Genomic DNA, 22679 nt, shown 5'->3' on the forward strand with positions numbered 1-22679 from the left:
CTGGCCAGGCTCCAGTAGTGAGATCTCCAGCTTCGGTGCAACTGATTGCTCAGCCGATCTCTCCTTTGTGCTATGTTTTGACTAATAGAGAGTCAAGTCATGGACCTATCAGGTTCTGATCCAGGGACTCAACGCTCTATCTAAACCCCTGCTGCCCATACACTAATAAAAGAAAAATTGGAGTGGAGTGAATTGTGGAAGAGGTATATAAAGGGAAGGAAAGAGGGAAGGGATAGGTAGAGCGCCAAAGGAGAACTAGAAATTAACGCAGAGGCACCAGGTCGTGGTTACTCGTTACAGTACAAGGCAGCTACCCACTTAAAAAAAACAGAACACAGGGACACTAGTGTACCATATGCGAAAGAGACAAATAATGGTGTAGTGAGGCGCCAAATGGCACATTTTGAGCTGTTTTTTACTTGCTCCATATATATACACCTACTCTCTCCACAACTAGTTACGTGTAATTGGTGCCTCACTACACCATTATTTGTCTCTTTCCCATACACTAGTGCCAGTTGTAGGTTTTCCTTGCTGTGCTCCAGTTGCTCTTTTGCGGTTTGGATTGTTACTATTGGATTTAACTTCGGCTTGACTTGAACCTCTCTCTCGCTCTCTGATCTGTGATTTGCTACTGAATTGACCTCCAGGTTTTGACCTTTTTCTGCACGACCTTTCTCTGTGTGTTTGTCTGTTCCTGGGTTCCAGTTCTGTGACCAGGTACCTGCAGTTTTTACCGCAGTGCTTGGTTTGACTCCCTGCATTTAGCAGCATAGGGACGGTCGACAAGTTGTGGATTTGCCGCTTAGGGCTTGCTCTGCAAGTAGGCAGGAACCTCGGGTTGGGTTATAGTTAGGGCTCACCATGGTCATGTGAATGACTGGAAGATCCTTGGGATGCACAGTAATATATAAAGTAGTGAACCGCTTTACTAGACTTAGGAAGAGACTAGAACTTCCCTGGCCAACGCATTAGCATCTAAGAGGTCTGCAGACAGAAGACGCAGATTACCACTATTCTTCTCTCCTGGGGACAGAGCCTGGCAGCAAAGGGTCAATATGGTACACAGGCAAACAACAGAGCAGCACACCTACTCTAAAAGCTAGCAAGATAGTAAACCTAAAAGGCCAGACACCCTTTCTTAGGGGAAGGTGTCTTAATCAAACAGCCATTAGCTAGGGAGAACTAGGGTGTGTACATTCTGACTCTTTCAGGGCCAGGGTCATGGAGAGCATGCACACTCTAGAGACAGACCAAAGGGACCTGGGGAGAGGCATGGGCCATGGCCTGCAACAGAGCAGCACATGCGACGCTTAAAGGGACACTGACAGGCCCAATTAGCATATTGAGTTATATATATCACAGTACAGGTCATATAAAGTGTATTAGAATCATGTAAGTATCCCCCCTGTCCACCTTATAAATACAGAAATATAAAGTTTTATAACCTGCTTGTCTCCTCTCCAATCTGCCCAAGGGGCGGCGTTTCATCTGAAAATGCGCCCAGCCAGCCGCTCCCAACTGCCGTTCTGAAGCCCCGCCCAGCTCATCAATATTCACGTGGCTGGGCGGCGGCTACAACTCTCCAGGTCTCGATCCTGCGCATGGGCAATCGAATCCTCCTGGCATCGTTCGTGTGTAATCTTCTGCGCCTGCGCCCCGCCGTGGTTAGATCGCGCCTGCGTACACACCCTGCCTGCGTCCCCGAGCCTCTGCCTCATGCGCCTGAAGCGCTGCTGCTATGAACAGTGTCTGGCGCATGCGCATGAGGCAGAGGCTCGGGGACGCAGGCAGGGTGTGTACGCAGGCGCGATCTAACCACGGCGGGGTGCAGGCGCAGAAGATTACACACGAACGATGCCAGGAGGATTCGATTGCCCATGCGCAGGATCGAGACCTGGAGAGTTGTAGCCACCGCCCAGCCACGTGAATATTGATGAGCTGGGCGGGGCTTCAGAACGGCAGTTGGGAGCGGCTGGCTGGGTGCATTTTCAGATGAAACGCCGCCCCTTGGGCAGATTGGAGAGGAGACAAGCAGGTTATAAAACTTTATATTTCCGTATTTATAAGGTGGGCAGGGGGGCTACTTACATGATTCTAATACACTTTATATGACCTGTACTGAGATATATATAACTCAATATGCTAATTGGGCCTGTCAGTGTCCCTTTAAGGCTGGACCTGCTGCCAGAAGCTAGAGAAGGGGAAATGGGTCTGAGCCACCAGAATGGAGAGAGGCCGAACTGGTGACTGATGTGGCGCTTGTGTCTGCTTGGAGGAGTGGTCATGGGCCACAGGTATAACAGGTATTTGCCTCACTCTGGCAAGTGATCAAGATACCCTCTGCCTTCAGTTCTTTAATCTCAGGTCTTATTCTTTCTACCAGTTGCGGTTATAAAGGGTATTGCAACAAGCGGGGTACTGGTAAAGCAGGATCTCACTTGATCCTGACAGAAGCTGTTGGCATAAACCCAGGAGAATTTGGACCCGTCACCGAGACTTGAGGCTCGATCTGATCTATCTGCTCCTGAGAAATTTTACCAGAGCCCTCTGGACATACAGAATTAGGAATGATCAAAAGATCAGTCCCATCCTGTAGTAGAATATCCACTCCAGTGGGAGATATAGTTGCACCAGTTGTGCCTTGCAGGCTGCAGGAGGAGTGTGATGAAAAGAGAATGTGCTCCCCGACTAGGACCCACCTGTACTCCCACCGGTTGTGTGAGCGATGCAGTAGCCATTTGATTACTTTACCCCACCAGGGATATAGTTTAATTATTAGTGGGTACAGTGATTTGACAGCTTCTGTGTCTACAAGACAAAAAAATGGAATACCATTCACATTAACTGCAATAAATGGTTCATCTTCTGGTTCTAAAGTAATTGCCATAAGTTCAGTACCAAAATCTTCATGTTCTAAAAGGTGAGGCACCACAATGTACCTCATTCTAGCGAAACTTACAATCCTTAGTAGGTGAAGCACACTCACACTACTAACAAAAAGTTAGGGATATTTGGCTTTTGGATGAAATTTATGGAAAATGTAAAAAGTTCTGGCTCCAGTGATAATATATCATTTAATTAGAAGTAGCAATGGTGATTTCCTCATCTCAAACAATTTATTGAAACAAAAGCCACTACCAGTGGTGGGTATACCCCCACAAAATGTGAGTGTCTCAGGAACTTGCCATGTGGCCTTGAGCATCAATTACAGCTTGATAACGACGCCTCCTGCTGTTCACAAGTCGACTTATTGTCCTCTGAGGCATGGCATCCCACTTTTCTTGAAGGGCGGCCCTTAGGTCATTGAGATTCTGGGGTACAGAGTTACAAGCCTCTACACAGTGACTCACCTGATCCCTTAGGATTTCAATGGGATTCAGGTCTGAAGAAAGTGCAGGCCGCTCTATTTGAGGTCCCCCAGTCTCCAGCAGCTGTTCTCTAATGATGGACCTTGGTGAGCTGGCCCATGAAGATGACATTAGGCCTGTGTTGTTAATGCAAAGTCACAATGACTGGATTAATGATGTTCTTCAAGTAGTATGGGCTTGTCACTGGGCCATTCATAAAGTGAAGGGCAGTTCTGTATTGACTAGACACACCTGCCCACACTGTAACACCACCACCACCAAAGGCTCGTCTGGTGACAACAGTGGCTGATGCATAGCGCTCTCCTTGACATCTCCAACATTGTTGGCGGCCATCATTTCTGCTTAGCATGAATTGACTTTTGTCATTAAATAGTACTGAGGCCAACTGGTCCCTCGTCCAGAGTATATACTACCTGGTCCATGCCAGAATGTCCACTTCTCTGCCTTTCTGTATCTCTGATACAACCTGCTGATGACACTGTGACACTCTAAGCTCAGGGGCCACTTCTGTCTGAGAACATCCTGCTTGAAGCCTCACAATGGCAAGGTACTCTTCATCAATTTTTAGGTGTTGTCTTGGTCTCATGATGTAAAAATGTGAACAGTATGATGAGGAGGACAGTTTAATACCAATTCTAATTGAACCAGGAAATTTATTGGGCGATTCATAGATCAAACACATTCATAAATGTGCCGCTAAGCTCCTTGTTAGAGAACAGCAAGTTGTGCAAGAAGTACTGAAACATTGAACAGTTGGACGTTTGCATTCAGAAAGTTAGAGAAGGTCACATTAAGTTCACCTGTAAAGTTTAGCTTGCATTTTAGGTTCATCCTGAAATTTCACACACAAGCCAAATATCCCACTTTTTTTGTGAATGGTATATGTATATCAAGCCTTCCCCTCAACAGGTGCTACCCAGACACTTTTGCTGCATTCTGGATACCCGTGGGGGTGCTAACTTGAGGAATCACCTTCAGAGACTTCTATGCACTGCATCTTTCAGCCCTATCCAATATCCAGAACATCTTCAGCCATATTCTGTTTTATTCACAATCATTTTTGTAAGCTGTAGCCATTATCAAATGTTTTCTTTCTTCAAGCCTTAAAAGTTAGAACTACGTCATCATCATCTTTATCTGGTGTTTCTACACCATCAATGTATGAGAAAATAAATATGATCTCGTCTCAGCCGTCCTGGATGGGAACTACAATCCGTCCTGGATGTGGCCAGAGCAGACAGCAGAGTTGAAGGAACATCGGCGTCACCAATGGGTAAGTTGACTTTTGAAGAATTTCACAAGGAAAGCTCTTGCTTAAAGTACATGGTTTATTGGGAGAATGGATAGAATCACACAGAATGTACAAATGATACCAAGATGGTGGAATCACAGACTTCTATCACCTCTCCTCTCGGCTATCCTTAGTCATATGATTACAAAGTATTTCCAGTAATATAACAATGATCTGGAGCAGAAAATATAAAATGATATGGGTAAGACACAAGGGACACATTTAGGACACAATTATATGCAAGTTGTAGGAATACATGGAAACCGCCCTGAACAGTTTTATGTAAGAGACATGGGACGAAGGAGATAAGAGGGAGACGGGAAAATAAGAAAGGTCACGTGGAAGTCGCCACCTGTACATTCTCACTTATGAGGAATTTATAATACAAGACAGATTAATATTACAGAGATTGGCTACAAAAGTCATCAAGGCCATTTACATCTGAACACAATCTATTAATCGGCAGAATCTACTGGAGTTCGGTTCTATTAAGACAGCAGAGGCATCTTCTCTGGTTTGCAGAAAACCTTGGCCCATCATTTTCATCTATCTCTACTTTTCAGCAGATGCTCCGTGTGATTTATTTCTTATTATATGTGGACATATCAATATCTGATCTTCATATAAAAAGAAGCAACTGAGCAGAAAACACATTTACTTTACTATAAATTACTAAAAGATAAAATCACAGAACTTTCCACTGAGTGAAATAAGCCTTAGGCCTCCTATATACAGCCCTGTAGAGAAGACGATGGGAACGATGGAAGACAGAACACCATATGCACGAAGAGATATAAAAAAAATCTCCACCAAAAAACGGTATATTCTGCAGTGTTCTTTACATTTCTCTATAGGATTTACTGTGACATCTGGGGGCGATTTTAGGCAACAAAAAAAAAAAGACAAGAAAATGGCATAAAAAACATGAAGCCACACTAAGGCCTCGTTCACATGTGTGATCCAGAACTCATCTGACGCTTTTCCCTCAGCTTTCTGTCATGAACCAGCGGGTGTGAACCCACTGTGCCATGTGTCCTACCTCTTCTAAGGGAGTTGTCTAGGTGAACCCCTCGATCTTCATAGTGCCCCTGATGGTGGGGATTGACTTTCCCGAGGGGAACACCAGGTCACTACCTCTTGTGGAGGATAGGCACACGAGGCAGCTGGACCAGGAGGTACCTAAGAAAGAGGCGTAGTCAGACAGGCAAAAGGTCAGGGCAGGCAGCACAGGTACAGGTCAGGCAATCCGGATCAGCAACAGGAGAGTCAAGGCAAGCAGGCAGGATCTAACAGGTAGCAGAGTCCAGGAATACATATACGAGTCAGGAAAATAAGCTGAAAACAGGTACCGTATTTTTCGCCGTATAAGACGCACCGGCCTATAAGACGCACCTAGGTTTTTGAGGAGGAAAATAAGAAAAAAAATATTTTGAACCAAAAGGTGCACTTTTGGTGGGTTTTGAACTAATTGTGGTCTGTGGGTGACGCACTGTTATGGGGGATCTGTGGGTGACACTTATGGGGGATCTGTGGGTGACACTTATGGGGGATCTGTGGGTGACACTTATGGGGGATCTGTGGGTGACACTTATGGGGGATCTGTGGGTGACACTTATGGGGGATCTGTGGGTGACACTTATGGGGGATCTGTGGGTGACACTTATGGGGGATCTGTGGGTGACACTTATGGGGGATCTGTGGGTGACACTTATGGGGGATCTGTGGGTGACACTTATGGGGGATCCTCTCTGGATGGCACTGTTATGAGGATGAGGATCTGTGAATGACAGTTATGGGGGGGATCTGTGGATGACACATATATAGCATCTTATGCTGTCATCCACAGATCCCCTCCATAAGTGTCCCTGTAGTGAATGACCCTCAATACAGGGGGCGGGGGTCGCATCTGCTTTAATAATGACAGCGGGGCCCGTGCAGTGACTATTCTACTACACGGGCCCCGCTTACTGTATAATCATATCTCTCTAATAGTTAATTGTTGTATGCATGTAATCGCATAATGAGCGCTAATGAGCGCTGTGTATTACCGTACTTAAAACTAGCAGCGCTCGCCGTTCGGAGCAGAGAGGAGGCAGGAGGCAGGCCGGGAGGACGGGCGCTGGCAACGTGAGTCATAAGTCACGCGCCTGCGCCGCCTGCTTCATTCATAAGTGGGCGGTGCAGGCGCGTGACGTATGACTCACGCTGCAAGTGCCCGTCCTCCCGGCCTGCCTCCTCTCTGCTCCGAACGGCGAGCGCTGCTAGTTTTAAGTACGGTAATACACAGCGCTCATTAGCGCTCATTATGCGATTACATGCATACAACAATTAACTATTAGAGAGATATGATTATACAGTAAGCGGGGCCCGTGTAGTAGAATAGTCACTGCACGGGCCCCGCTGTCATTATTAATGCAGATGCCGCCCCCAGCCCCTCCTCCCTCACAGCTGATACACCCGCCGCGCGGCATCGCGGCGGGTGTATCATTGAAAACTGGGCAAAATCAGCTACATTCGCCGTATAAGACGCACTGCTATTTTCCCCCCACTTTTGGGGGGAAAAAAGTGCGTCTTATACGGCGAAAAATACGGTACCTTAGCAGGACACAAGGACCTTGACACTGAGGCATCTGGGAAGGGGCTGAGCCACTTATATATGCGCAATAGGGCTAGGATTGGTCAGCGAGGTCACATGACCTAATCCATAAAGCCCAGGAAGTGACATGCGCCGGCCCTTAAGGAAGTGCAAGCTGTCGAGTGGATCCCAGAACAGCCGCCACACAGACAGAGCCCAGGACTGCAGTGGCGAAATGGGAAGCACCGCGGCAGTAAGCAGTGTAACAGCTCCTCCAGTGTTTTCTGCAAATCTGTTTAGTTATTGTATTTAGCGCCATTTTTTGTGTTTTTTGAAGCGATTAAAGGGAAACTGAAGAATAACACCCAGCACCTCCTAGTGACCTCAGGAAAAAATGGACAGCACTGGAAACATGGCTCATATGAAATTAGTCTCACGCCAGGAGGAGGTGGCGTCAGAAACTTGGAGCAGCACTTCCACACACGTGTCAGGTTTAAATATGCACGAAATTTAAGAAACAGGCACCATCTGATAGATTTGGCACAGACTATGCCAATGCAGACTCAAGTAACAGCCCTCAGATATTCCCTTCATTATAAATTCCCCTAGTGTCTCAGGAAAGAGTCTAATAAAACCTTTTGAGGCCATTACATGTTTGCACACATATTATCCAGGGCGACACGATATATCACTCAACTAATTTGGATGAAAGGTTACTATAAATAGACTGTCCTTTATATGTTAAAATGCCATGTGGCAAGCTTTACATTTGGGCAAACATCTCGCCTCGCCAGGGTACGTGTGAATGAGCACCAATCTGCTATCAGAACATTTGCTCACTACAATTATTCTGCCTTTTATGTTAATTCTGTTACATCTGTTCCCATCTGGCGCCTCTTTCAGGGAAGTCCTTGCATATTTCAGCAAGACAATACCACATACTGCATACATCACAACAGCATGGCTTCAAAGAAGAAGAGTCCGGGTGCTGAACTGGTGGCCCACAGTCCAAACCTTTCATCAATAAAAAAATATTTGACACATCATGAAAAAAAAAAAAACATCTATTTGAAAGATTGAAGCTCAACGTAGACCTGACAACTGAGAAATGGGCTGTGCGAAAGACTACGGTTTTAATGATATGCTAAAAAATTCATATTGTGTCTGAGTATAATAAAACCAGTGAGTTTTAACTGTGCCTGAGGTACTTTCACTATTGTGTGATTTCTGACATCTTGCAGAGGAGCTTACGGCAATCCAGCATAGAGGTGTTGGCGTTTTGAGCCAGATAAAGGTGATATGCTAAGCTTTCATCTTGAGTGGAAGCATACTGCGATTGAACATAAAGGTGCCTACGTCTTGAGCCAGATAAAGGGAATACCTGTATTTGAGGATAACGCTCTGTGTGAATGAGGAGCAGCGCGGTCCCACTATCCTGACATTTTGTAATTGTGAAGAATCCACTTCACCTTGGGAGACCAGCAGCGCAGGTACCATTGAAACCTAGTGACTTATTTTGTTTTATTGTGACATGTACAGACACAGTCCTGCTCTCTCAGGCTTGTGCACAAATCATTATCAGAGCAGGGAGAGAGGCTGACATCACAGGTCATGTGACCCTCAACTGCAGATAAAGGAAGTGAATTGTAAACCCCTTACATGTGCCTAGTTAGAAACATACAAAGAACAAAAAAATAACTCAGACAAGCCCTTTAACATCTCAGTATGTTTTTGGAGTGAGAAGAAAGCCACAAACCCACAGGAATCCCAAGAAAAAACAGGGAGGACATACAAACTCCATGCAGATGTTGTCCTTGTTCAGATTTAAACACAGGACCCCAATGCTGGACAGTAACGATGCTGATCAGTAATCCGCCATGCTCAGTGCATTACTGCAAATTCAATTTATTATTGCTGTTATATTCGATTCCATCAGCTTTATCTTAATACACTATGACTGAAGATCAGATATAAATATGTCCACATGGTACATAAAGGTCTACGTAGGGGGCCCTTCCCCTTACACTATGTCCCTCTGGAGTCTCCTGCAGTGTGGGTGGAGGTATGAATACAGTAAGAAGAAGCCAGGCTAATGTGGAAAATTCATCATCCCTGCTCTGACAATAAATAAGGCTCTTGTGAATAAAGTCCTATTTTTCTATTATAACACGTCCCACATTCCATACATGAATGTGATTTCTTGTGTGAGTTCTCTGATATGTTTCAAAACTTAATTTCCTTGTAAAACATTATTGTTATCCAAACATCAAAATGTCTTCTCTCCCTTGTGACTTTTCTGATGTAGAACAAGACCTGATTTGTTTGTAAAACACTTCCCACATTCTGAACATAAATATGGCTTCTCTCCTGTGTGAATTCTCTTATGTTGATCAAGACATGATTTTCTGGTAAAGCATTTCCCACATTCTAAACATGAATACGGCTTCTCTCCTGTGTGAATTCTGTCATGTAGAACAAGACTGGATTTGTTTGTAAAACATTTCCCACATTCTGAACACGAATACGGCTTCTCTCCTGTGTGACTTCTCTTATGTTGATCAAGAGTTGATTTCTTGGTAAAACATTTCTCACATTCTGAACATGAAAATGGTTTCTCTCCAGTGTGAATTCGCTGATGTATAGTAAGTTTTTTTTTCTCTGTGAAACATTTCCCACATTCTGAACATGAATATGGTTTCTCTCCTGTGTGAATTCTCTCATGTTGATCAAGACTGGACTTCTTGGTAAAACATTTACCACATTTTAAACATGAATACGGCTTCACTCCTGTGTGAATTCTTTTATGTTGATCAAGATTTGATTTCTTAGTAAAACATTTAGTACATTCTGAACATGAATACGGTTTCACTCCTGTGTGACGTCTTTCATGTTCTAAAATCTCAGATTTATGTTTAAAACATTTCGTACATTCTGAACATGAATATGGCTTCTCTCCTGTGTGAATTCGCTTATGTTGATCACGGCTTGATTTGTGGGTGAAACATTTCCCACATTCTGAACATGAAAATGGTTTTTCTCCTGTGTGAATTCTCTGATGTGTAGTAAGACCTTTTTTTTCTGTGAAACATTTCCCACATTCTGGACATGAATATGGTTTCTCTCCTGTGTGAATTCTCTTATGTTGATCAAGGCTTGGTTTTAATGTAAAACATTTCCCACATTCTGAACATGAAAATGGTTTCTCTCCTGTGTGAATTCTCTGATGTGTAATAAGGCTTCTTTTTTCTGTGAAACATTTCCCACATTCTGAACATGAATATGGCTTCACTCCTGTGTGAATTCTCTCATGTTGATCAAGGCTTGATTTCAGGGTGAAACTTTTCCCACATTCTGAACATGAATATGGCTTCTCTCCTGTATGAATTCTATTATGTTGATCAAGAATTGATTTCTTGGTAAAACATTTTCCACATTCTAAACACGAATATGGCTTCACTCCTGTGTGAATCCTTTTATGTTGATCAAGATTTGATTTTGTGGTAAAACATTTCCTACATTCTGAACATGAATATGGCTTCACTCCTGTGTGACTTTTCTCATGTTCTAAAATCTCTGATCTATTCCTAAAACATTTCCCAGATTCTGAAAATGAATCCGACTTTGCTCCTGTGTGAATTCTTACGTGTTTATCACGATTTGATTTCTGAGTAAAACATTTCCCGCATTCTGAACATGAAAACGGTTTCTCTCCTGTATGAATTCTCTCATGTATAGTAAGACTTTTTTTCTCTGTGAAACATTTCCCACATTCTGAACATGAATATGGCTTGTCTCCTGTGTGAATTCTCTTATGTTGATCACAGTTTGATTTATATCTAAAACATTTCCCACATTCTGAGCATGAAAATGGTTTCTCTCCTGTGTGAATTCGCTGATGTGTAGTAAGCTTCTTTTTTTCTGTGAAACATTTTCCACATTCTGAACATGAATATGGCTTCTCTCCTGTGTGAATTCTCTCATGTCTTAAAAGCTCTGATTTAGCTGTAAAGCATTTCCCACATTTTGAACATGAATATGGCTTCTCCTTAGTATGAAGATTCTCATGAGTAACGAGATTTTGTTTATGAGTAAAACATTTTCCACATTCAGAACATGAATATGGCTTGTCTCCTGTGTGAATTTTTTTATGTTGGTCAAGGCTTGATCTCTGGGTAAAGCATTTACCACATTCTGAACATGAATATGGCTTCTCTCCTGTGTGAATTCTCTTATGTGTAACAAGATGTGATTTATCTGCAAAACATTTTCTACATTCTGAACAGGAGTACTGCTTTATGTGAATTTTCTCATGTAGAACAAGACTTGATTTGTCTGTAAAGCATTTCCCACATTCTGAACACGTATACGGCTTCTCTCCTGTGTGACTACTTCTGTGTACAGAAAGCTCTGACCTATATGTGAACTGTTTTCCACATTCCCCACAATGAAACTTTTTACTGCCTTTTTGCCCTATACTTGGGGTAACAATCTGTGATTGGTCAGGAGAAGGTTCCTCATGATTAGTTGTATTACATGACAGATCTGGACTTGTGGCAACAACCTGTAAATGGTCAGAAGAAGTTTCCCCATGATTAGAGGGATTATACGACAGATCTGTAGTGAGAAGTGATGGATATACAATCATATTAATGAGGTTTTCTCCTGAAGAGCGCTGCATGATATCCTGATCTTCTTTATAATCTAGAGATAACATGATGTTTCCTTCAGGCTTCTTACTGGGATTTTCTGTTAAAATGAAAAATGGATTTTGTGAATTTCTGTTCAACAAAGTGAATAAATGTGTAATATTCCAATGAGGCCAGATTCACAAGCATATTCCATCGATATTACGTGCACATGTATCTATGATGCTGTGAGTTGACATCAGTTGAATCTGCATTCAGGACATGTGCATAATACAGATGAACAATGTGTTGGTAATAAGCTCATGTGAATCTGGCCTTAGGCTGGAGGGACACAAGCAATGCTAGATACAGGTTTTTTTGTGCCAAAGTCAGAAATAATCCAGCAGGAATGTGAGAAATACAGTGGTCCCTCAAGTTACAATAATAACTGGTTCCAGGATGACCACTGCAAGTTGAAACCATTGTAACTGGACTCCATAACTCTATGAAAAATAAGTAATTGGTTCCAAAACCACAAACTGGCATCCTATGATAAGATAAAATTAAGGTTTAAGAAAAATTTGTAGATAACTAAGACTGATAAAGCAACTCCTTACATATAACAGTCAGAAATAGATGCTGGAAGCTGTAAATCGCTTTCTATGATGAGGATAGGAGCTTCTACAGGGTCCAGAATAGGACACAGTGCAGCAGAAAAATGAAATGAAGCTGCCCCTATCTGATTGTCACAACCAGATAGCTGAGAAGCTCTGACAGAAGCCTTTCAGAACCTCCTCCTTGAGTTCTCTTTGTTGTGGTATTCAGTTCCTCATCTCGTTAGCCTCTCTCAGCTGTCATGTAGTTGGACTAATTGCATCCCTTTAAATCCCTCCCCATGGTGCATTACTGGGCGGCTTATACTTCCTGGAGTGTGTGTGCATGCTCATCCTGTTTTCCTGTCTGCTACAAAGTTAAGTGCTGTACATTTATCTGTTATTTTCTGTTTGCTGGATCCCAGGTGACCCTGACTCCCTCCGTGTCTGGTGTAGGGAGCCGGTGGTCGTGTCCCCTCACTATTGTAGGGTGTTCAGGGGTTATATAGTCGAGGTACGTGGCTATGCAACCATCCACCTCTGGGATCTTTGCATAGGCTGAGCAGCCAGGGAAAGTCTCAGGTCTTGTGCAGGGGTCTCCCTTTTGGTTCCTTAGCTTTGGATCCACTCAGTCATATATGCATGTTGCTTTGTCTTGTTTCCTGTACACCGTCCGTGACACTGATGCCCAAAGGAGCAGCTCATCCGGGCACAGACAGAGGACATTACAGGAAATGTAGTACCACACTGTACTCTAAAGAGATACTAGGCAACCAATACAGAAGTATTGGCCAGTGAAATGGGCATGTTGATTGGTTAGATCTAAGTCTGAGACACTGCATGTTGATAGTTTCAACTTTCAAGGGTCGAGAAAAGACCATTGTATGTTGAAAATATTGTATCCTGAGGCCACTGTATCTTGAGGGATCACAGTACATCCTTCCTTCCCTTTGCTGTGTATTTGCTATGGAATCCGCAGCAGACATTTAAGAATAACTCTCGAAATTCTGCTGTATTTCTGCAGTTTGGATACTGTGGATCTTGCTTGCGGATTTAGCTCAAATCTCTGGAACAAATTTGCACAAAGAAACTGTGACAAGAGGAAGTATGTCACTTTTTTTCTCAATTCATGAATAAAGAAACCGCTTGTGTAAACATCCATGGGGTGGATTTTTCATTAAAAACAATGGATGATCAATTCAGGACGGATTATGGCACGGAATACGTTCCGAAATCAGGGCAGAATTTTTTTTTAATCTAAAGATAAGCTAATATGTTTCAATAAAGTCCCAGATTCAAGTCTACACTGAGTGAATTGCTGAGTGAATGAGAAAATCTAAAAATAAAATACTTCAAACTATTAAGCCTCTCCTCTTTTTGGCCCTTCAATATCCTTACATTTTTATGTTAGGTTCCACAATGGCCTGACATGAGGGTTCCCCCCACTCACCAGTATAACATGTTCTAGTTTGTGACATATGACATTAAAATGGTGGAAAAGGACATTCAAGATTTAATAATAAAAAAGCATAATAAGAAGGGTAGAAAAAACTTTGACTGTGAAGGAAAAATCAATTACCGGCAAGTAATCAATCTTCACAGTATAACAGAAATAAAACCCCTATGGTGGGACATCCACCGACAGAACCTTCCAGACTGAGGGTATCACCTGGTTAGTAAGAACATCCAAATTGTATTGTTTGAAGAACACCCTTAGTCAAGGCAGTGGCAACAGCTCTAGTAGATTGTGCTTTCGGGCCCTTAGGAGGTAACATGTCATTAGAGAAGTTCCTGAATGAAACTAAAAGGTTTAATCCTCTCAGCTACAGTTGTCTTACTTCCAGCACATTCTATGTTCTTGACATGATACTGAAGCAGAAGATGGTCAGATTTTCCTCCGTCCTTCTGTCATAAGCAAGAAGACATCTGCGCACATGCAAGTTATATAACCTGCATTCTTGTACCAAAGAAAAGGAAGGGCTGAAGGAAGACCTTTTTTTGTTGAAATTTATAGCCAACTTTAGGTCGAAAAAGATGCCTGAGAACAATTCTACCTTCTTAGACAGTTATAAAGTGAGCTTTGCAGGAGAATACTTAGATTTCCTATTTCCTTGATTTCTTCTGGCTGTGGTAACTGGCAAATGCAAGAAAATGTAAATCCATGAAAATTTAAAGGATCAAATTCAAGGGGCACCAAGGAAAGGAATGATAGACACAGTCTACTAGAATCTTTCAAAAGCAAATTGTGCTTTCAAGGTGATTGTCTTATGTCCTTTGTCTAGGCTAGACTCCAGGAACTCCAAAATCAAGGTTATACAGTATCTGGCAGATTAGAAATTTTTCATGATTAAACTGTTAGGTTTGTGGCTGCGGAGAGTAGTAAAGACTGAATTTCAGACCCTTTCCCCTTACAGGGCACTGCATGAGAATGCTGTGCACCAGAGGAAAGCTTCAGAAGTTTCCTGCAGACAAACAGAGGAGAGGAAACCATGTTATTTTGGGCCAAGGTGGGGCAATCAACAAGACCAAGTGCTTTCTCCTTCATGATCCTTATTAAAGTCCTGGGAATTAAGGATAAAGGGGGATAGGCATACAGAAGACCTCTTAGCAAGAGCTGAAACACAGCATCTGTCAGAAGAGGACGGTCCTTAAAAGATAATGAGAAATTTTGAACTTAACATCTTTTCCTTGTCACAAACAGATCCAGGACTGGTATAACCCTTTTTTTTTTTTTTTTTTGATGGAAATTTCTGGGGTTTTCTCCCTCCTGAAGAATTTCCCTGCTCAAGTAGTCAAGCGGTATATTTTCTACGAAATAGACAGGGGATAAGGTGTTAGATTGTACTCTTCTCAAGCAAACATTTTAGTATTTACTTATGTTTCCCTATGTTTGTTGAAATAAACCACTATAGTCACATTGTGAGACCGGATCTTTGCTTCTTCTGACCTGACTGAGGTGGTGAGAGCCTAAAAAACTTTCCAGACAGCTCTCTCTGATTGAAAGAAACTTGAGACAAAGCAAAGTTCCAAGTGCCCTGGACCAAGACCTGAAGAGAGCCACCAGTTCGGTTACTTTTACCAGAGAAAGTCCCTAGACAAGCGAGAAAAGGTTCTATCTCCTCTTGATCTGGGAAAATAGGAGAAATTAGTAGAATTCTTGTACGAGCCATACGATTGAATTGGCTGCGGAAGCCTGGAGCTCGAAGATGGTTATGATGTCTCTAATAGTTACCGATGTGACACAGCGAAAGGAAGAGAATCTAACAAGACTCCCAACAACACATTCTCTGAACAAGATCTGAGTTCACTATCCAACACAGAGCTAAAAATACTCTGTTATTCCTAAGGGTTCACATACTTTTGCCACCCAGATATGTGAAATTGGATCATTTTCCTCATAAACAAATATAAACTAATATTTTTGACATCTGTTTGATTTGGTTCTTTTTCTACTTTTAGGACTTGTATGAAAATATGATGTGGTTTTAGGTCAAATTTATGCAGAAATGTGAAAATTCTGAAGGGTTCACAAACTTTCAAGCACCATGTAACCCGCTGGATAATTTAAAGAAAGTCATCCACTCAGGGTTGTTCAGATTAAAGAGGAATGTCTTTCCTTTTCCTTTGGAAGACTAGCTCTTATCTTATCCTTCCTTTGTTTTTTCTTCTGGATGGCTGTGTCTTGGGCTCCGAAAATAACCACTCCTAGGCCACCTGCACACATTGTGGATTCCCATGCGGAAAAACTCCAGTATAAATATAGGACCATGCAAGGTGTATGGTATTCACCAAATCTCATATATACTTTCCTTACTTTTTCTGTGCGAAAAATTGACCTGCCGTGTGTATTTAGAAAGCTGCAGCATGTCAATTCTGTTTGCGGCATTAGGTTTGGATTTCCCCCTTTTCAAAGGAAAGTTGAGAACTGTGGCAAAACTGCACCCAAAACTTTTTGGTGTGGTTTTAGGGTGGAAATGCACAGAAATTTGTACGGATCTACTGCCCCTTCACCCGCACCTGTTTGCAGGTACCCCTATGGTAGTGCTAAAAATCCGATGGAATACTTTTTTTACTGTCCTCTAGGACAAAGTCTGACAAGGTTTCTCGCAGGAAATTCAAATCTTTTTTCAAAGACTGGATGAGAGGCTAGCATTTTAACATCAGGAGTAATTGAAGCAAAATGTCTCTCTAATTGTCCCAGCCAGATAGAGAAGGTTCTGGCTGTGGAGGCGGCAGCTGTACTTGGCCGGAACATAGCACTGGATTTCTCTAAGCACTTAAGAGTGGCCTCTAACTTTTTATTCATGGGTCACAAAGCCTTTTCTTGAGATTCTGACCGCTGGGGCATCAATCAGGTTACAAATGTAGATTTATGCCAGCCAAGCCGATAGGAGGACACTGACTTGTGATCGAAACGCGTTGACTACTTGGACTGATTTTAATTTCTATGGAATAAAGACATGTGGTTTTAATTTCCAAGTGCTAGATATTCATCTTTTGGATTAACTCACATCAATCTTAGTCATTTTCCTTAGTGTTTTTCCGATGATCCCTCCATTCTCAGAAAATAAGTTGTGAAACTTCATATTAATCAGAAAGATTCTTCTTCTCAAGGCCTTGTAGTGTTTGGTCTTAGATAGACGAGGATTCTTCACTATCTTCTATATTCATCATAGCTCTGACAACCTTAGGAGGAGACTCAATGGGATTTATCAAACTGGTGTAAAGTAGAACTGGCTTAGTTGCCCATAGCAACCAATCAGATTCCACCTTTCATTTTCCAGAGACCTACTTTACACCAATTTGATAAATCTTCCCCCAATCTCTTTCGGAAAACATAAAAACAACCAGAGTTGCCACAAAAGAATTCTGACTCATGGGTGAATTCTGTCACCACCTGCTCAGTACGCACATAGTGGATGGCATCACATTCTGGAACCAGAAGACGTGGGGCAGACGAGGAAAGGGAACCCTTGCTGCTGCACTGAACCCTCATTCTCTGAACCAGCCCACCTCGAAATAAACAGGGAAAAGGACGGACTAGGAAAGGGCAAAAACTTCTTCTGCCAGGAACATCTTAACATGCCATGAGGGACGAGAAACAACTGAAATGGGTACGGGGTGAAGGGTCATTTATTTCCGTCTTCCATGTCGTTTCCAGTCCCTGAAGAGGTGAGGAAACCCTCATGTCAGTGCCATTGTGGAGGTGAGAGGAAAATACCAAATTTTGTTATGGCAATCTACTCATGGCCACAGTCTACCTGTAAAAAAATCACAGAAAAAACTAAGATAAAAACATCCTGCACGATATGATACAAATTTGCGGATGTCCCTGGCCATATTATTGAAGAAAACCACAGAAACAAGATAATAATGCACTTATTAAAGCAGATGCAAGCACTATATATGGACTAAGTCCTCACCCTGATATGATAATGTCTGAGACACTTAGTCGATATATTTTGATCAAAACACATCTAAGCCCGCCACCAAGCGTCAAGGTGGTCTCAGGTCAGGCGGGTCCTACGCTAAACCTACCTAAGCCGTTGGGCTTCTATGTTCAGGAGCGCAGACCCCGCACATATGGTGTGCTGCTCCTAGTAACCTCCATGTGCATCAAGCAACCAATGGGAGGAGGAGCAAGCACAGCCATATGTACCACCTAATTAAGGCGCTCATTGGATAGAGGAGGGGGGCAAAAGTGCAGAGGAATGCTACTCCCAAGATACTAGGTGCGCATTCACACTTGAAGGTGCCACTCCCTCAAGCAAACACTACATAAACAAAAAAATCACAGAAAAAACTAAGATAAAAACATCCTGCACGATATGATACAAATTTGCGGATGTCCCTGGCCATATTATTGAAGAAAACCACAGAAACAAGATAATAATGCACTTATTAAAGCAGATGCAAGCACTATATATGGACTAAGTCCTCACCCTGATATGATAATGTCTGAGACACTTAGTCGATATATTTTGATCAAAACACATCTAAGCCCGCCACCAAGCGTCAAGGTGGTCTCAGGTCAGGCGGGTCCTACGCTAAACCTACCTAAGCCGTTGGGCTTCTATGTTCAGGAGCGCAGACCCCGCACATATGGTGTGCTGCTCCTAGTAACCTCCATGTGCATCAAGCAACCAATGGGAGGAGGAGCAAGCACAGCCATATGTACCACCTAATTAAGGCGCTCATTGGATAGAGGAGGGGGGCAAAAGTGCAGAGGAATGCTACTCCCAAGATACTAGGTGCGCATTCACACTTGAAGGTGCCACTCCCTCAAGCAAACACTACATAAACAAAAAAATCACAGAAAAAACTAAGATAAAAACATCCTGCACGATATGATACAAATTTGCGGATGTCCCTGGCCATATTATTGAAGAAAACCACAGAAACAAGATAATAATGCACTTATTAAAGCAGATGCAAGCACTATATATGGACTAAGTCCTCACCCTGATATGATAATGTCTGAGACACTTAGTCGATATATTTTGATCAAAACACATCTAAGCCCGCCACCAAGCGTCAAGGTGGTCTCAGGTCAGGCGGGTCCTACGCTAAACCTACCTAAGCCGTTGGGCTTCTATGTTCAGGAGCGCAGACCCCGCACATATGGTGTGCTGCTCCTAGTAACCTCCATGTGCATCAAGCAACCAATGGGAGGAGGAGCAAGCACAGCCATATGTACCACCTAATTAAGGCGCTCATTGGATAGAGGAGGGGGGCAAAAGTGCAGAGGAATGCTACTCCCAAGATACTAGGTGCGCATTCACACTTGAAGGTGCCACTCCCTCAAGCAAACACTACATAAACAAAAAAATCACAGAAAAAACTAAGATAAAAACATCCTGCACGATATGATACAAATTTGCGGATGTCCCTGGCCATATTATTGAAGAAAACCACAGAAACAAGATAATAATGCACTTATTAAAGCAGATGCAAGCACTATATATGGACTAAGTCCTCACCCTGATATGATAATGTCTGAGACACTTAGTCGATATATTTTGATCAAAACACATCTAAGCCCGCCACCAAGCGTCAAGGTGGTCTCAGGTCAGGCGGGTCCTACGCTAAACCTACCTAAGCCGTTGGGCTTCTATGTTCAGGAGCGCAGACCCCGCACATATGGTGTGCTGCTCCTAGTAACCTCCATGTGCATCAAGCAACCAATGGGAGGAGGAGCGAGCACAGCCATATGTACCACCTAATTAAGGCGCTCATTGGATAGAGGAGGGGGGCAAAAGTGCAGAGGAATGCTACTCCCAAGATACTAGGTGCGCATTCACACTTGAAGGTGCCTTTTTACCTTTACCCATAATTTAACCACAACTTTTACACTGAAAAATGTTTAACCAGTGACCGAACTCCAACACCCCCCGAAAACTAGACAACTGTCCCCTGTGGTCAAGTATATGAGATTCTCTCTCTGAACCCAACTACATATTATAGATGACCAGTCCAGAAATACCATCTAAAATCTGGTCATTCCAAACCAGCATCTTCCTTCTTCCCTCGCAAGAAGCCAACTGAATCCTCGCCTTCCTGCATCTCCACAATAATTCTCTAACCAAACTCTCCAGAATTGTTTACATCCTTTCTCCCAACTACACTGGACTATTACTATGTAGATACAAAATCTGGAGTAACATCACTATTTTCAGTAGGCGTTTCCTATCAGCCATGAACAATGGGAGCCTTAACCAAATTTTTATCTTCCTTCTGGTAAGGGCCGTTACAACCAACCAAGGAAACATCAAGATGATCTTCATTCAACAGATTTTTTGGGGAGATGAACAAAACAATTCATTTCCAAACATACTAATAACCTTACGGAAGGTATCAGCATGTTCCAGGTAGCAGACTATCATGTGCACACAGGGGTATCATGTCCTCTCTCACCCTACAGCCAAGCCCTAGAATCTTCATGTCCTGTCTTATTCTAGCTGACAAAAGGCTCAACAAACAGGGCAAAGATGAGAGAGAGAGAGAGAGAGAGAGAGGACACCCCTGTCAATTCCCCCACGACTGAGAAAAAATGTACATCCCATTAAACAAAAAGCTAGCCATTTCAATACTATATAAAGCCCCCAAAAGGGCCACTTACCCCAATGAAATGCTTTTACTGCCGCTAAAGACAGGATGGAGTGTCCTCCCGGCTCGTGATCTCCTAGCTGAATGTCATCTATAACACTCGACATCTGATGACACCTACCTGAGGTATAACAGCCATTACTACATGTCTCCAGCCTTTATAGTGTAGAAGTAATGTCATCTATAACACCCGGCATCTGATGTCACCTACCTGAGGTATAACAGCCATTACTACATGTCTCCAGCCTTTATAGTGTAGTAGTAATGTCACCTATAACACCCGGCATCTGATGACACCTACCTGAGGTATAACAGCCATTACTACATGTCTCCAGCCTTTATAGTGTAGTAGTAATGTCACCTATAACACCCGGCATCTGATGACACCTACCTGAGGTATAACAGCCATTACTACATGTCTCCAGCCTTTATAGTGTAGTAGTAATGTCATCTATAACACCCGGCATCTGATGACACCTACCTGAGGTATAACAGTCATTACTACATGTCTCCAGCCTTTATAGTGTAGAAGTAATGTCATCTATAAGACCCAGCATCTGAGGACACCTACCTGAGGTATAATAGCCATTACTACATGTCTCCAGCCTTTATAGTGTAGAAGTAATGTCATCTATAACACCCGGCATCTGATGACACCTACCTGAAGTATAACAGCCATTACTACATGTCTCCAGCCTTTATAGTGTAGAAGTAATGTCATCTATAACTCCCGGCATCTGATGACACCTACCTGAGGTATAACAGTCATTACTACATGTCTCCAGCCTTTATAGTGTAGTAGTAATGTCATCTATAACACCCGGCATCTGATGACACCTACCTGAGGTATAACAGTCATTACTACATGTCTCCAGCCTTTATAGTGTAGTAGTAATGTCCTCTATAAGACCCAGCATCTGATGACACCTACCTGAGGTATAACAGTCATTACTACATGTCTCCAGCCTTTATAGTGTAGTAGTAATGTCACCTATAACACCCGGCATCTGATGACACCTACCTGAGGTATAACAGCCATTACTACATGTCTCCAGCCTTTATAGTGTAGTAGTAATGTCATCTATAACACCCGGCATCTGATGACACCTACCTGAGGTATAACAGTCATTACTACATGTCTCCAGCCTTTATAGTGTAGAAGTAATGTCATCTATAAGACCCAGCATCTGAGGACACCTACCTGAGGTATAATAGCCATTACTACATGTCTCCAGCCTTTATAGTGTAGAAGTAATGTCATCTATAACACCCGGCATCTGATGACACCTACCTGAAGTATAACAGCCATTACTACATGTCTCCAGCCTTTATAGTGTAGAAGTAATGTCATCTATAACTCCCGGCATCTGATGACACCTACCTGAGGTATAACAGTCATTACTACATGTCTCCAGCCTTTATAGTGTAGTAGTAATGTCATCTATAACACCCGGCATCTGATGACACCTACCTGAGGTATAACAGCCATTACTACATGTCTCCAATCTTTATAGTGTAGAAGTAATGTCATCTATAACACCCGGCATCTGATGACACCTACCTGAGGTATAACAGCCATTACTACATGTCTCCGGTGCCTTTACTAGTATAAAACCATTAGCCTGCTATTTAAAGACTCAAAGCTGGGTCACTGCCCGGAGTGCTACTTTACTGCAGCTCTAAGGTGGAGCCTCACCTGAAGAAAACTCCCAATTCCCTTCCTCCATTCATGATTCCATACCTGTGGTCACATGGACTGGAATGTCCTCCTCCACCTCACTCTTACACGGGGGATCGCCCATCATCCGCTCTTCTTCATCCTCCACTTTAATATCAGTCACATCTTCCCCCTGATTTGTCATCTGTAACAATTCAGGACAATACAGCAGACAGGTGGGAAATCTAACAGATCCACATAAGAGACCCCCACCATCTATGACCCCTCTATGACTGCAGGACCCCCTATATAGATGTGTATAGGGCTCAGCTCCATCTACCTGATGGTTCTCTGGGAGCTTCTCCTCTGGACAGTCCTGGGAATACAGAGGACGGGGACATCTCTCAGGGGGATTTCCTTCTATGAGTCCATCTGTAGGAAACACACAGGGACAGGAGAGA

General features: G+C 42.9%; 1 protein-coding gene across 1 annotated transcript; it reads right to left on the reverse strand.

The window, feature by feature from the left end:
* Window positions 1-7286: 7286 nt before the first annotated feature.
* Window positions 7287-22355, reverse strand: LOC122936255 (oocyte zinc finger protein XlCOF6-like). The gene is made up of 3 exons (XM_044292371.1): window positions 22303-22355; window positions 20575-20682; window positions 7287-11983 (listed from the first exon to the last, which is right to left on the reverse strand). The coding sequence occupies exons 2-3, from the start codon at window positions 20666-20668 to the stop codon at window positions 9504-9506; spliced, it is 2574 nt and encodes an 857-aa protein (XP_044148306.1). The 5' UTR covers window positions 20669-20682; window positions 22303-22355; the 3' UTR covers window positions 7287-9503.
* Between the last annotated feature and the right edge of the window lie 324 nt (window positions 22356-22679).

This window comes from Bufo gargarizans, chromosome 4 (genome assembly GCF_014858855.1).
Source record: "Bufo gargarizans isolate SCDJY-AF-19 chromosome 4, ASM1485885v1, whole genome shotgun sequence".
Taxonomy (NCBI): Eukaryota; Metazoa; Chordata; class Amphibia; order Anura; family Bufonidae; genus Bufo; species Bufo gargarizans.